This window comes from Coregonus lavaretus (assembly GCF_964263955.1).
Source record: "Coregonus lavaretus genome assembly, chromosome: 22".
NCBI lineage: Eukaryota > Metazoa > Chordata > Actinopteri > Salmoniformes > Salmonidae > Coregonus > Coregonus lavaretus.
In genome coordinates, this window is record NC_140009.1 from 42,035,853 (window position 1) to 42,053,020 (window position 17,168).

A 17,168-nucleotide genomic window follows, 5' to 3' on the forward strand; every position below is an offset into this window, starting at 1 on the left:
CATTCACACAGGATGATGTCACCAACCATATTCATGCCATTGCCTACATTTTGGAGGATAATGTCGGGGAAATCCAGTGCTTTGGACTAAACTCACAAAGCAAACCACCTCAGGTGCCACCCTCCTATTGCTCGGAGAGAACTGATCACTGCAAATAAAGCGGCAAACCATTTAACAAACATGATTAGATACCAGTTATCACCAAAGACGTTGGGAATGACAATGAACGGTTTAAATGCAAAGCATCAGTCCTACTACTTGGGGAAAAAACGCTCATTCGGAGATTCGGAACGACAGTGCGGAGCAAAACGAATCCAGTTATCCCTGCCTCTCACCCCTCACCTCCCCCACCCCATCTCTATCCGCACCCCCACCCGATTGGATGTGCTCACTGGTGTCAGTAATTGCAAAGAGATTAGTGATGCTGGTTAGAGATGACAAAAGCTGGATAAATATCCCACTCGTGCGTGTATCGATTGTGTGTGAGTGTGTGATGCAGACTAAAAATACCAGGGTTGCAACACAAAAGAAGGTGGAAACAGAATCGATGCCGAGAGCAACGGGGGCGGATATTCTTCCATCAATTTCACCTCGGCCTCTCTCATAAACGGGGGTCGATTGAGAACAAACAAACAACAGAGTGCCTCTCAATGAGGAAAAGCTGCGGGGCTTAAAGTGGTCAGTATCATAATCAATTCTCAATCTCACCCACAACTACCCACCGCCACAGTGATCACTGACTCCTCATCTATGGGCTCTGGTGTCTTCAATGGTGGGGGGATAGATAGGCTGGGGCAATCTTTACTCAAACGATATGGCCTCAGTCCCATCTTAACCCCCAACCCAGACTGGTCTCGTAGACTAGACGTAACATATTAAAATGTAAATCAAGGACACTCCAATTAGTATGATATGTTAAGTTTGGTATGGTAACATAAGACTGAAGGTTACTTAAGGAAAAAAACAAAAGGAGGGTGGTTAGTCGGGGTGGATGGGTGGGCGTACATCCCAAAGGTTACATTTTAGCTACTTTGCAACTCCTTAGCATGTAGCTAACCTAACGCAAACCTTAACCCCTAGCCTAGCTAACGTTAGCCAGCTAGCTATGATTAGCATTAGCCACCACTAGCTAATGTTAGCCACAACAAATTGGAATTTGTAACATATGACACGTTTTGTAAATTCGTAACATACTGTATCATACAAATTGTAATTCGTAACATATCATACTAAATGGAGTATTCTGGATTTACGTACAGAATAATACTAAATGCACTGAGACCACGTTGCCCAGCCAGACCTTATCAACATCAAATTCGCTTTTTGATGACAAAGCTCGGATTCCCGGCAGGGAGGGAGGGGAGAAGGGAGTAGCAAGGGGGGTAGAATAGGGACAGCGCAGTGCTGATGTTGGGCTACCCACCTCTCGTTAGAGCAAGCGTTGGTTAAAAAATAGATTTTACATGATGTAATGGTAGGCTCGGCAGGCAAAAGGCCGTAGAGAGGGGAAGCTGGTGGGGAGAGACCCAGAGCTCTCCTATCTTTTTTTGTTGGGAGTCATGGTGTGTGTGTGTCTGTGTATTTAGTCCCGTTTCTTGGGACCAGTTAAGTCGACCGTTATGCAACGCTGCTCCACATAATAATGTGAATGATAAAATGGGGATTCAACATTAAGAGGATCACCCATGAGGAGTAATAGTCAGTCTGAAAATGAACATTGGACAGTTGATTGATTAGTTTAAACCATGTTCATTATTTCCTCAACTTTCATACAGTATTCCCACAGAATAACCCCATTTTCATGTTCATTTACAGACCCTTTTACGTTCTGGGTCTCCACATGAAGTGTGTAAGAAGAGGGGGAAAGAACTTAGTCAATTCGAGCATAGAATGCTTGTCAATTAACCCCTCTTTTCAAATGTGTTGAATTAATTGGATACAATGTGTCGGTGTCAACATTCTTTAAAGCAGGGGTCCTCAAAGTGGCGTCTGCGGACCTGTATTGCAGGGGGTCAAAAGCCTGATCTAAAAATAATAGCAATAACTATTTATTAACAGATTAAACGGCTTTTGGCTAAGGGAGCCATGGAATAAGTTAAAGGGGTGTAATACAATGTAATATTTTTCATCTACAATGTACAGCACATTCGGAAAGTATTCAGACCCCTTGACTTTTTGTTCCATTACAGCCTTATTCTAAAGATGATTAAATAAATACAATTCCTCAATCAATCTACACACAATACCCCATAATGACAAAGCAAAAACAGGTTTTTATAAATTTTTGCAAATGTATTTAAAAAACAAAACAGAAATACATAATTTACATAAGTATTCAGACCCTTTGCTATGAGACTCAAAATTGTGCTCAGGTGCATCCTGTTTCCATTGATCATCCTTAAGATGTTTCTACAAGTTGATTGGAGTCCACCTGTGGTCAATTCAATTGATTGGACATGATTTGGAAAGTCACACACGTCTATCTAAGATCCCACAGTTGACAGTGTATGTCAGAGCAAAAACCAAGCCATGAGGTCGAAGGAATTGTCTGTAGAGCTCCGAGACAGGATTGTGTCGAGGCACAGATCTGGGGAAGGGTACCAAAACATTTCTGCAGCATTGAAGGTCCACAAGGACACAGTGGCCTCCATCATTCTTAAATGGAAGAAGTTTGGAACCACCAAGACTCTTCCTAGAGCTGGCTGCCCGGTCAAAAGGAGCTAACCAAGAACCGGATGGTCACTCTGACAGAGCTCCAGAGTTCCTCTGTGGTGATGGGAGAACCTTCCAGAAGGACAACCATCTCTGCAGCACTCCACCAATCAGGCCTTTATGGTAGAGTGGCCAGACGGAAGCCACTCCTCAGTAAAAGGCACATATCAGCCCGCTTGGAATTTGCCAAAAGGCACCTAAAGACTCTCAGACCATGAGAAACAAGATTATCAGGTCTGATGAAACCAAGATTGAACTTATTGGCCTGAATGCCAAGCTTCACGTCTGGAGGAAACCTGGCACCATTCCTACGGTGAAGCATGGTGGTGGCAGCATCATGATGTGGGGATGTTTTTCAGTGGCAGGGACTGGGAGACTAGTCAGGATCGAGGGAAAAATGAACGGAGCAAAGTACAGCGAGATCCTTGATGAAAACCTGCTCCACAGCGCTCAGGACCTCCGACTGGGGCGAAGGTTCACCTTCCAACAACCCTAAGCACAGAGCCAAGACAACGCAAGAGTGGCTTTCGGTCAAGTCTCTAAATGTCCTTGAGTGGCCCAGCCAGAGCCCAGACTTGAACCTGATCGAACATCTCTGGAGAGACCTGAAAATAGCTGTGCAGTGACGCTCCCCATCCAACCTGACAGAGCTTGAGAGGATCTGCAGAGAAGAATAGGAGAAACTCCCCAAATACAGGTGTGCCAAGCTTGTAGCGTCATACCCAAGAAGACTCGAGGCTGTAATCGCTGCCAAAGGTGATTCAACAAAGTACTAAGTAAAGGGTCTGAATACTGATGTAAATGCTATATTTCATTTTGTAAAAACAAAATGTGCTAACATTTCTAAAAACCTGTTTTTGCTTTGTCATTATGGTGTATTGTGTGTAGATTGATGAGGGAAAAAAAACAATTTAATCAATTTTAGAATAAGGCTGTAACGTAACAAAATGTGGAAAAAGTCAAGGGGACTGAATACTTTCCGAATGTACAGTATGTTCTTAACCCTGAGCAACATGGGCTTGGGAGGCTCACAGGGATATTTATATCCACAGTACTCCACCAATTATACATTTTTCAACTCTATACTATTCCCCCAAAATGCACAGTAATTTAAGCATCAACAAAAAAATCTCTGCCCCATAATATTTCTAGAATTGCAACAAATTTGCTTGAAAAATACAAAATTCTCTCTCCGATGCAATGAGGCGGGCCTTTTAAAATGTTCTTTCCTCGGGCCCGAGACTTGGTTCATCCAGCCATGTACAGTACCAGTCAAAGGTTTGGACACACCTACTCATTCCAGGGTTTTTCTTAATTTTTTTACATTGTAGAATAACAGTGAAGACATCAAAACTATGAAATAACACATATGGAATCATGTATTAACCACAAGTGTTACACAAATCAAAATATATTTTATATTTGAGATTCTTCAAATAGCCACCCTTTGCCTTGATGACAGCTTTGCACACGCTTGGCATTCTCTCAACCAGCTTCATGAGGTAGTCACCTGGAATGCATTTCAATTAACAGGTGTGCCTTCTTAAAAGTTAATTTGTGGAATTTATTTCCTTCTTAATGCGTTTGAGCCAATCACTTGTGTTGTGACAAGGTAGGGGGGGTATACAGAAGACAGCCCTATTTTGTAAAAAGACCTAGTCCATATTATGGCAAGAACAGCTCAAATAAGAAAAGAGAAATGACAGTCCATCATTTCTTTAAGACATGAAGGTCAGTCAATACGGAACATTTCAAGAACTTTGAAAGGGTTCTTCAACTGCAGTCACAAAAAGCATCAAGCGCTATGATGAAACTGGCACTCATGAGGACCGCCACAGGAATGGAAGACCCAGAGTTACCTCTGTTGCAGAGGATAAGTTCCTTAGAGTTACCAGCCTCAGAATTTGCAGCCCAAATAAATGCTTCACAGAGTTCAAGTAACAGACATCTCAACATCAACTGTTCAGAGGAGACTGTGTGATTCAGGCCTTCATGGTTGAATTGCTGCAAAGAAACCACTACTAAAGGACACCAATAATAAGAAGAGACCTGCTTGGGCCAAGAAACACGAGCAATGGACATTAGACTGGTGGAAATGTGTCCAAATTTGAGATTTTGGGCTCCAACCGCTGTGTCTTTGTGAGACACGGTGTGGGTGAACGGATTATCTCCGCATGTGTAGTTCCCACCGTAAAGCATGGAGGAGGAGGTGTTATGGTGTGGGGGTGATTTGCTGGTGACACTGTCTGTGATTTATTTAGAATTCAAGGTACACTTAACCAGCATGGCTACCACAGCATTCTGCAGCGATATGCCATCCCATCTGGTTTGGGCTTAGTGGGACTATCATTTGTTTTTCAACAGGACAATGACCCAACACACCTCTAGGCTGTGTAAGGGCTATTTTACCAAGAAGGAGAGTGATGGAGTGCTGCATCAGATGACCTGGCCTCTACAACAATAATAATAATAATCCCCTGACCTCAACCCAATTGAGATGGTTTGGGATGAGTCGGACGGCAGAGTGAAGGAAAAGTACTCAGCATATGTGGGAACACCTTCAAGACTGTTGGAAAAGCATTCCAGGTGAAGCTGGTTGAGAGAATGTGTGCAAAGCTGTCATCAAGGAAAAGGGTGGCTATTTGAAGAATCTCAAATATAAAAAAAAAAAAAGTGTTTTGATTTTTGATTTGTTTAACACCGTTTTGGTTACTACATGATTCCATATATGTTATTTCATAGTTTTGTTGTCTTCACTATTATTCTACAATGTAAAACATTGTACAAATAAAGAAAAACCCTTGAATGAGTAAGTGTGTCCAAACTTTTAACTGGTAGTGTAAACTTGACACTATTTGCGACTTCTGCTATCAGAATACGAAGATCTCATTGAAAAGACAGGTCTAGATTGTGGTCAGATTGTGTTCAGATCTGGCTGACCACTTCAGGAGGTGGTCTGGGGCGCATTGTGTGCGGAATTCTCCTCAGGTCTGGACGCAATCAGGCTACCGAAAGCACGACGTGATCAGCACTCAGCCCACAAGTCTCCAGAAAACGTGTGTTTTGGGAGCGAGAGGCACCTTTTTTCATTAAACATTGGAGGACATACGTTCATAGCATGAGGAACGTGTTTGCTGGCTTCATAAATGCTGGCCAGCTAGCTTATTTCGAAGAGTAAAAAAACATGTTTGCCTAGAGTTACGCTAACCTGTTTGCAATCCTATTAACCTTGCTAGCTAGCTGGCTCGCTAGTTTCAAAAGGTTAGCTGGCTAGTTAGCTAGCTACAGTAGTTGGCTACTGCCATCAAGTTATTGTGTTATCAGATTTAGCCTGTTCCACCGTTTGCAGAATGCATACAGGCATTTGAATAAAGCACAGGAAAGAGGAATCCAGACACAATGTGGACACAGTAGACACATTTAAATGTAGGAGTAGACCATAGACATTAAAGGGGGTGTAGATGTATGACGTGTTCGGAATTCCATGATCAGAATAAAAAAAGCTGTATAAACCTTCACGTGTAGACATGGCCATAGTAAAACTCCTTTAAGGTTATTTTTAATTGCACTCAAGTTGTGCTCTGATTATGAGGGGGTCCCTGATGAATTTGCTAACACCAAGCCCAAAAGGTTTAAGAACCCCTACTTTAAAAGACCTTGGTTGCTTATCATACATTACATTATTAACTTTGTATCATACATCAAGTGACTTCAGTTACTTCATATCATATAGCAGCTTGAAATAGCCATGGCTCAAGGATATCGTCATCCATCGATGAGGACACATGCACAGTGCATAGAGACAACACAGGAGACTGGAAACAAAGAAATACAGTATGACAAGGTGACAAATTGAATTGCCACCTGCAGCTGGTCTACACTCCAGCTGGAGCTTCTGGCACAGCGGGGTGCTCGCGGGTGACGCGTGAAAAATGAGCATATTCAGATGTGATTAGGCCTACAGAAAATGTGTTACCTAACACTTGGGCATACTATGAAGAAGTGATGAATTGACTCGCAATTATCAATGAATGGCCGGAGCAGCCAGGCAACATCATTTCCATTGAATTGCGCTTTTAAAATCCACGGGTTCTAATGGATTATCAGAACTTGCAAGAAGAACAGACTGGTTAATAAAGGCAGCATTCTGGATGACATTCCAACATCAACAGTTTTTTACTAGCACAAGCTTAGTTGAGGAACACTTTACTCTGCTCTCTTACAGTGAGGGGAAAAAAGTATTTGATCCCCTGCTGATTTTGTACGTTTGCCCACTGACAAAGAAATTATCAGTCTATAATTTGAATGGTAGGTTTATTTGAACAGTGAGAGACAGAATGACAACAAAAAAATCCAGAAAAACGCATGTCAAAAATGTTATAAATTGATTTGCATTTTAATGAGGGAAATAAGTATTTGACCCCCTCTCAATCAGAAAGATATCTGGCTCCCAGGTGTCTTTTATACAGGTAACGAGCTGAGATTAGGAGCACACTCTTAAAGGGAGTGCTCCTAATCTCAGTTTGTTACCTGTATAAAAGACACCTGTCCACAGAAGCAATCAATCAATCAGATTCCGAACTCTCCACCATGGCCAAGACCAAAGAGCTCTCCAAGGATGTCAGGGACAAGATTGTAGACCTACACAAGGCTGGAATGGGCTACAAGACCATCGCCAAGCAGGTTGGTGCGATTATTCGCAAATGGAAGAAACACAAAAGAACTGTCAATCTCCCTCAGCCTGGGGCTCCATGCAAGATCTCACCTCGTGGAGTTGCAATGATCATGAGAACGGTGAGGAATCAGCCCAGAACTACACGGGAGGATCTTGTCAATGATCTCAAGGCACCTGGGACCATAGTCACAAAGAAAACAATTGGTAACACACTATGCCGTGAAGGACTGAAATCCTGCAGCGCCCGCAAGGTCCCCCTGCTCAAGAAAGCATACGTATATACAGGCCCGTCTGAAGTTTGCCAATGAACATCTGAATGATTCTGAGGAGAACTGGGTAAAAGTGTTGTGGTTAGATGAGACCAAAATCGAGCTCTTTGGCATCAACTCAACTCGCCGTGTTTGGAGGAGGAGGAATGCTGCCTATGACCCCAAGAACACCATCCTCACCGTCAAACATGGAGGTGGAAACATTATGCTTTGGGGGTGTTTTTATGCTAAGGGGACAGGACAACTTCACCGCATCAAAGGGACGATGGACGGGGCCATGTACCGTCAAATCTTGGGTGAGAACCTCCTTCCCTCAGCCAGGGCATTGAAAATGGGTCGTGGATGGGTATTCCAGCATGACAATGACCCAAAACACACGGCCAAGGCAACAAAGGAGTGGCTCAAGAAGAAGCACATTAAGGTCCTGGAGTGGTCTAGCCAGTCTCCAGACCTTAATCCCATAGAAAATATGTGGAGGGAGCTGAATTTTTGAGTTGCCAAACGTCAGCCTCGAAACCTTAATGACTTGGAGAAGATCTGGAAAGAGGAGTGGGACAAAATCCCTCCTGAGATGTGTGCAAACCTGGTGGCCAACTACAAGAAACGTCTGACCTCTGTGATTGCCAACAAGGGTTTTGCCACCAAGTACTAAGTCATGTTTTGCAGAGGGGTCAAATACTTATTTCCCTTATTAAAATGCAAATCAATTTATAACATTTTTGACGTGCGTTTTTCTGGATTTTTTTGTTGTTATTCTGTCTCTCACTGTTCAAATAAACCTACCATTAAAATTATAGACTGATCATGTCTTTGTCAGTGGGCAAACGTACAAAATCAGCAGGGGATCAAATACTTCTTTCCCTCACTGTATATCGAGTCGGAGTGGAGTATTGATAACTGGTCGCACGATTTTCTAGGAACAATAGTCACCATCATGTCAATTCTCAAAACACTTACCTGTACATATGTTTGTCCTGTACAACTGCCGTCCTTCTGCTAAAATTGATACTTTTAACAAAAACTTTTATTGAATACAACCACCGACCTTTATCCTCATTTGTGTTGCTCAACTGGAGCCATAGTGTCTTTGACGTACTACATAAGCTGAAATTCAATTGGCACAATGAAATTTTATTTTCGTGTTAAAATCGACAGTTGGCAACCCTCCCTTATCAGATGAATTGACACAAACAAACATTACAATAATTCACTGTGATAATTCAGTGTTAATTATTCTTCCGGTGTCAAAAATCTAACACAAATCAATACATAATAAATAGTAAATAAGGTTATCCAAACAATAATTTAAATATAGGAAGCCCTTTTTCTTTTATTCCAAGCTTTATCTAAATATTCCACAAACGGAAATACACAATGGACAAAAACATTTCAGTTTCTCCTCATCGATCAGCCACATAATGCCAGGGTATATCTGGTTGGCTTTCTGAAATAAGAGCTAGCGTATATCATGGTAAAATGGGCAATAGAGGATAAAATGACTTTCATTCTCCATTTCCTCGAGGTCACAATAGTTACATAGTCTTTCCTCTTCAATTTCACCACAATACCGACCTGTTTCAATACGCAGGGGCAATATCCCTGATCTTAACTGTGCAAATAGCAATCTCTTGCTTTTAGGTAGGTTATACACTACCGGTCAAAAGTTTTAGAACACCTACTCATTCAAGGGTTTTCTTTATTTTTACTATTTTCTACATTGTAGAATAATAGTGAAGATATCAAAACTATGAAATAACACATATGGAATCATGTAGTAACCAAAAAAGTGTTAAACAAATCAAAATTCTTCAAATAGGCACCCTTTGCCTTGATGACAGCTTTGCACACTCTTGGCATTCTCTCAACCAGCTTCATGAGGTAGTCACCTGGAATGCATTTCAATTAACAGGTGTGCCTTCTTAAAAGTTAATTTGTGGAATTTATTTCCTTCTTAATGCGTTTGAGCCAATCACTTGTGTTGTGACAAGGTAGGGGGGGTATACAGAAGACAGCCCTATTTTGTAAAAAGACCTAGTCCATATTATGGCAAGAACAGCTCAAATAAGCAAAGAGAAATGACAGTCCATCATTACTTTTAGACATTAAGGTCAGTCAATACAGAAATGTCAAGAACTTTGAAAGTTTCTTCAAGTGCAGTCGCAAAAACCATCAAGCGCTATGATGAAACTGGCTCTCATGAGGACCGCCACAGGAATGGAAGACCCAGAGTTACCTCTACTGCAGAGGATAAGTTCATTAGAGTTACCAGCCTCAGAAATTGCAGCCCAAATAAATGCTTTACATAGTTCAACTAACAGACAAATCTCAACATTCACTGTTCAGAGGAGACTGTGTTAATCAGGCCTTGATGGTTGAATTGCTGCAAAGAAACCACTACTAAAGGACACCAATAAGAATAATAATAATAATAATAATATGCCATTTAGCAGACGCTTTTATCCAAAGCGACTTACAGTCATGCGTGCATACATTTTTGTGTATGGGTGGTCCCGGGGATCGAACCCACTACCTTGGCGTTACAAGCGCCGTGCTCTACCAGCTGAGCTACAGAGGACCACAAAAAGAGACTTGCTTAGGCCAAGAAACATGAGCAATGGACATTAGACCGGTGGAAATTTGCCCTTTGGTCTGGAGTCCAAATGTGAGATATTTGGTTCCAACTGCCGTGTCTTTGTGAGATGTGGTATGGGTGAACGGATGATCTCCGCATGTGTATTTCCCACCGTAAAGCATGGAGGAGGTGGTGTTATGGTGTGGGGGTGCTTTGCTGGTGACACTGTCTGTGATTTATTTAGAATTCAAGGCACACTTAACCAGCATGGCTACCACAGTATTCTGCAGCGATACGCCATCCCATCTAGTTTGGGCTTAGTGGGACTATCATTTGTTTTTCAACAGGACAATGACCCAACACACCACCAGGCTGTGTAAGGGCTATTTTACCAAGAAGGAGAGTGATTGAGTGCTGCATCAGATGACCTGGCCTCCACAATCCCTGACCTCAACCAAATTGAGCTGGTTTGGGATGAGTCGGACAGCAGAGTGAGGGAAAAGCAGCCAACAAGTGCTCAGCATATGTGGGAACTCCTTCAATACTTTTGGAAAAGCATTCCAGGTGAAGCTGGTTGAGAGTATGCCAAGAGTGTGCAAAGCAGTCATCAAGGCAAAGGGTGGCTATTTGAAGAATCTCAAATATAAAATATATTTTGATTTGTTTAACACTTTTGTGGTTACTACATGATTCCATATGTGTTATTTCATAGTTTTGATGTCTTCACTATTATTCCACAATGTAGAAAATAGTACAAATATTGAAAAACCCTTGAATGAGTAGGTGTTCTAAAACTTTTGACCAGTAGTGTACATAATATATATATATATATATATCTCACATACAAATTCACCCTTAATCAAACAAAAGGTTCTCAATTTGGGTTTATGACTAATCTCCTCCACCCATTTTTTTTCATATTGCATCAACAGTTGTTTTTTTAATAATATATATGTCTCCCTTAATTTGGTTTTCATACAGATGTTAAATCAAATCAAATCAAATTTTATTGGTCACATGCGCCGAATACAACAGGTGCAGACATTACAGTGAAATGCTTACTTACAGCCCTTAACCAACAGTGCATTTATTTTAAACAAAAAAAGTAAGAATAAAACAACAACAAAAAAAGTGTTGAGAAAAAAAAGAGCAGAAGTAAAATAAAGTGACAGTAGGGAGGCTATATATACAGTAAAATAAAGTGACAGTAGGGAGGCTATATATACAGGGGGGTACCGTTGCAGAGTCAATGTGCGGGGGCACCGGCTAGTTGAGGTAGTTGAGGTAATATGTACATGTGGGTAGAGTTAAAGTGACTATGCATAAGTACTTACTTAACAGAGTAGCAGCAGCGTAAAAAGGATGGCGTGGGGGGGGGCAGTGCAAATAGTCCGGGTAGCCATGATTAGCTGTTCAGGAGTCTTATGGCTTGGGGGTAGAAGCTGTTGAGAAGTCTTTTGGACCTAGACTTGGCACTCCGGTACCGCTTGCCGTGCGGTAGCAGAGAGAACAGTCTATGACTAGGGTGGCTGGAGTCTTTGACAATTTTGAGGGCCTTCCTCTGACACCGCCTGGTATAGAGGTCCTGGATGGCAGGGAGCTTTGCCCCAGTGATCTACTGGGCCGTACGCACTACCCTCTGTAGTGCCTTGCGGTCAGAGGCCAAGCAGTTGCCATACCAGGCGGTGATGCAACCAGTCAGGATGCTCTCGATGGTGCAGCTGTAGAATTTTTTGAGGATCTGAGGACCCATGCCAAATCTTTTTAGTCTCCTGAGGGGGAATAGGCTTTGTCGTGCCCTCTTCACGACTGTCTTGGTGTGTTTGGACCATGATAGTTCGTTGGTGATGTGGACACCAAGGAACTTGAAGCTCTCAACCTGTTCCACTACAGCCCCGTCGATGAGAATGGGGGCGTGCTCAGTCCTCTTTTTTTTCCTGTAGTCCACAATCATCTCCTTTGTCTTGGTCACGTTGAGGGAGAGGTTGTTGTCCTGGCACCACACGGCCAGATCTCTGACCTCCTCCCTATAGGCTGTCTCATCGTTGTCGGTGATCAGGCCTACCACTGTTGTGTCGTCGGCAAACTTAATGATGGTGTTGGAGTCGTGCCTGGCCATGCAGTCATGGGTGAACAGAGCGTACAGGAGGGGACTGAGCACGCACCCCTGAGGGGCCCCCGTGTTGAGGATCAGTGTGGCAGATGTGTTGTTACCTACCCTTACCACCTGGGGGCGGCCCGTCAGGAAGTCCAGGATCCAGTTGCAGAGGGAGGTGTTTAGTCCCAGGATCCTTAGCTTAGTGATGAGCTTAGAGGGCACTATGGTGTTGAATGCTGAGCTGTAGTCAATGAATAGCATTCTCACGTAGGTGTTCCTCTTGTCCAGGTGGGAAAGGGCAGTGTGGAGTGCGATAGAGATTGCATCATCTGTGGATCTGTTGGGGCGGTATTCAAATTGGAGTGGGTCTAGGGTTTCTGGGATTATGCTGTTGATGTGAGCCATGACCAGTCTTTCAAAGCACTTCATGGCTACAGACGTCAGTGCTACGGGTCGGTAGTCATTTAGGCAGGTTATCTTAGAGTTCTTGGGCACGGGGACTATGGTGGTCTGCTTGAAACATGTTGGTATTACAGACTCAGTCAGGGACATGTTGAAAATGTCAGTGAAGACACTTGCCAGTTGGTCAGCACATGCTCGGAGTACACGTCCTGGTAATCCGTCTGGCCCTGCGGCCTTGTGAATGTTGACCTGCTTAAAAGTCTTACTCACATCGGCTACGGAGAGCGTGATCACATAGTCGTCCGGAACAGCTGGTGCTCTCATGCATGCTTCAGTGTTGCTTGCCTCGAAGCGAGCATAGAAGTGGTTTAGCTCGTCTGGTAGGCTTGTGTCACTGGGCAGCTCGCGGCTGTGCTTCCCTTTGTAGTCTGTAATAGTTTTCAAGCCCTGCCACATCCGACGAGCGTCAGAGCCAGTGTAGTATGATTCAATCTTAGACCTGTATTGACTCTTTGCCTGTTTGATGGTTCGTCGGAGGTCATAGCGGGATTTCTTATAAGCGTCCGGGTTAGAGTCCCGTTCCTTGAAAGCGGCAGCTCTACCCTTTAGCTCAGTGCGGATGTTTCCTGTAATCCATGGCTTCTGGTTGGGGTATGTACGTACGGTCACTGTGGGGACGACATCATCGATGCACTTATTGATGAAGCCAGTGACTGATGTGGTGTACTCCTCAATGCTGTCTGAAGAATCCCGGAACATGTTCCAGTCTGTGCTACCAAAACAGTCCTGTAGCTTAGCATCTGCGTCATCTGACCACTTTTTTATTAACCGAATCACTGGTGCTTCCTGCTTCAGTTTTTGCTTATAAGCAGGAATCAGGAGGATAGAGTTATGGTCAGATTCGCCAAATGGAGGGCGAGGGAGAGCTTTGTATGCGTCTCTGTGTGTGGAGTAAAGGTGGTCTAGAGTTTTTTTCCCTCTGGTTGCACATTTAACATGCTGGTAGAAATTAGGTAGAACGGATTTAAGTTTCCCTGCATTAAAGTCCCCGGCTACTAGGAGCGCTGCATCTGGATGAGCGTTTTCCTGTTGATTAATGGCCTTGTACAACTCATTCAGTGCAATCTTAATGCCAGCATTGGTTTGTGGTGGTAAATAGACAGCTATGAAAAATATAGATGAAAACTCTCTTGGTAAATAGTGTGGTCTACAGCTTATCATAAGATACTCTACCTCAGGCGAGCAAAACCTCGAGACTTCCTTAGTATTTGATTTTGTGCACCAGCTGTTGTTTACAAATATACAGAGACCGCCACCCCTTGTCTTACCGGAGTCTGCCGTTCTGAATGTTAACATTCAAACTGTTGGAAAGGGTCAGACATTTCAGTTGCCCCGGCTCCCCATATGGCTAGATCCCATTGAAAAAAATGTACTGGCTATTCTTGCAGAGTGGCATATCCAACAGTCTATTCCAAAGTCTCACCATACACGCCTTCCATCTCACCTCACAGGGTTCCCAGCCCATGTCCCCAGTTATTGTGGTGCGGTCTGCCCAACGCATTACCGGGGGCAAACTACCCGCCCTCCAGGACACCTACAGCACCCGATGTCACAGGAAGGCCAAAAATATCATCAAGGACATCAACCACCCGAGCCACTGCCTGTTCACCCCACTATCATCCAGAAGGCGAGGTCAGTACAGGTGCATCAAGGTTGGGACCGAGAGACTGAAAAACACCTTCTATCTCAAGGCCATCAGACTGTTAAATAGCCATCACTAGCACATTAGAGGCTGCTGCCTATAGACATAGACTAGAAATCACTGGCCACTTTAAGAAATGGAACACTAACCACTTCAATAATGTTTACATATCTTACATTACTCATCTCATATGTATATACTGTATTCTCTACTATACTACGGTATCTTAGTCACTTTAATAATGTTTACATATCTTGCATTACTCATCCCATATGTATATACTGTATTCTATACTATTGTACTGTATCTTAGTCCATGCTGCTCTGACATCGCTCGTCCATATATGTATATATTCTTAATTCATTCCTTACTTAGATTTGTGTGTATTGGGTATATGTTGTGAAATTGTTAGATATTACTTGTTAGATATTACTGCACTGTCGGAGCTAGAAGCGCAAGCATTTCGCTACACCCGCAATAACATCTGCTAAACACGTGTATGTGACCAATAAAATTGGATTTGATTTGATTTTGATTTGAATATAATGTATAGACGCACTTAATACACTTATGCCTCTATAGTTCAGTGGCACTCATTTTTTGAAGATTTGGGAATGGGATTCACTATAGACTTATAGCAAGTGGATGGCAGTATACTGTACTCAAAACAAATTTGGAGCAAATCATATAGGACGCCAATTAATTTAGGGGCCTTAACTTAATTAGGCAGTTCATCAATGCCAAATGCTGTCACATTTTTTGCAGCATCAATCACATTCATGACTTCTGCCAAAGACAGCTCCACCATTCCGCGGTGGTAGTAAATATTCGATAAAAGTTTTTATTGAAAGTATGAATTTCAGCACCCCGCGGAAGGGCCGCAGTTGCACAGGACAAACATAGCTATAAGTAAACGTTTTCAGAATTGACAATTTTACAAGTATCGACTGATGGTGATTAAATGTTGTTGCTAGGAAATGGCGCGACCAGTTATCAATACTCAACTCCGTCTCCATATATTGAGAACAGAGTTGAGCGTTCCTCCGCTAGCCCAAGTTGTCATGCCGGTGAAGTGACCGTTCCCCCCAACGCAAACCTCATTGAAAATGCAGCAAAACATCAGTATGGACACCGCTCTAACAGGCTACCATAAACAGAAGGGTGAAGCTACACATTTAAAACCAAAAAGAGGATGTTGGATTGTGCTTTCGGTGTAACAAATAGGCTGGAGATCCATGCTAATGCATTCAGTAATTGTATAAAGCCAGCCTTGCCCTCACTTTCTCGTAGGGTATTTGTTGCCATCAATTTGTGATATGATTCAACAGCTGAAAAATATAAATAAAACGTCTGGCAAGTTGCCTAACACAGGTTCAATTAAAGCCAAGAGTAAACAAAAACTTACCGACTGAAGGAAAAGCAATACCCGAACGTAATCCCTCTCTGTTTTCAAAATTTCATGTAAAACACAGAGCCTCAAGCGTTGCTGGCGGTCCGAATCGTTGGTGCCGTGGACGTCGCCGTTCTGTTGCCCCTCTTCTTCCATGATTGAGCTTTATCCCAAAAAATTGAGGAAAATAACTCTTTCAATTATTCTTGATACTTGGGTCACTGCAAAAGTATCCCGAGTTAGTTACAGTTGAAGTCCATTTTGCAACACCGTGTCTTCAAACCCCATGCACTGATGCGCAATATGCTTTAAATGAACTTCACCAAAAGTATCAAAACAAAAACACCCGTCTTGATTAACTTTTTTTGTGTTGTTTCTAGAAAATACTGAAGCCACAATAAATGATGAACGACAGCAGATCGATTTGCTTGATCCGAATCCCGGACAAGAAAAGACAACTTCAGATAAGTATGTACAGCTCACAAACTATCAGAGGCGAGCTAAAATCAGAGGCGAGCTAAACCACAGGCTCTCAGGTTGGTTAGTTGTGTGTCAAAATAAGTTTTGAGGAGATGACAACATATGATGTAGGCAGTACTAGTTCCGCAGACAGCAGTCTGAAAAGTGCTTGTTGTCCTCTTCTCCGCTTCTGCCAGTGGTGGCTTTCAGAAGTGCCGCAGTGTAGGGACTGCCTGTAGGTTAAGTTAGCAGAACGAATTTACGTTCAATATCAAATAATACATCTGCACCTATAACATATCCTATACCCATTTCTTCTTTCAATAAGGCAGCCTAATTAATACATCACTTTACGCATAAAGTGCCATGGTTTGTCCAGGCCTATTAAACAATTGAACAAGTCAAGGCTGCAAATTAAGTCGACCGTTTTAGGAATACAATGTAATATTTTAGATGATTGTTGTCATTATATTTATGAAGAGGGTCTGAGAGAAACAATGGTACCACCAACTGGCTCAAGTATTAAAGGCGCTGCATGGTCAAGCCAAGGTCTACATTGGCCGTGCAGCGTTTACGGTGATATGGCCTCTGCAGAAGTCAGGGCATTCATACTTATTGCTCTTTGTGGAGCAGCACAGAGTGGTTGAACAGAGTTGTTGTCAAGGAAGTGAGTTTGTGTTCATACAGGACCTCCCGCCCCTACCTACAGTCAACCAATCATGTCAATGCTGAGCTATACTGATCCTTACATTGTTAGCACATTTGGGAGGTGCATGGTGATGCTGTACAGAGCTCTGTTTGGCCTCTGCGTGCCCCCTGAGGCTCCGCCATTGCGTCACACCCTCCATATGAAGCCCCTAACCACATTTTCGGATCAAGCATTTGTTTT

General features: G+C 42.8%; 1 protein-coding gene across 1 annotated transcript in view; it reads right to left on the reverse strand.

The window, feature by feature from the left end:
- The window catches only part of LOC311149870 (phosphatidylinositol 3,4,5-trisphosphate-dependent Rac exchanger 1 protein-like), a 130,917-nt gene extending 114,745 nt beyond the window's left edge, over positions 1-16,172 (reverse strand). Inside the window, exon 1 of the mRNA XM_084187111.1 lies at positions 15,836-16,172. Coding sequence (XP_084043237.1) covers positions 15,836-15,976 — 141 coding nt within the window. The 5' untranslated portion in view covers positions 15,977-16,172. The remainder of the gene's footprint in view (positions 1-15,835) is intronic.
- Positions 16,173-17,168: the final 996 nt, after the last annotated feature.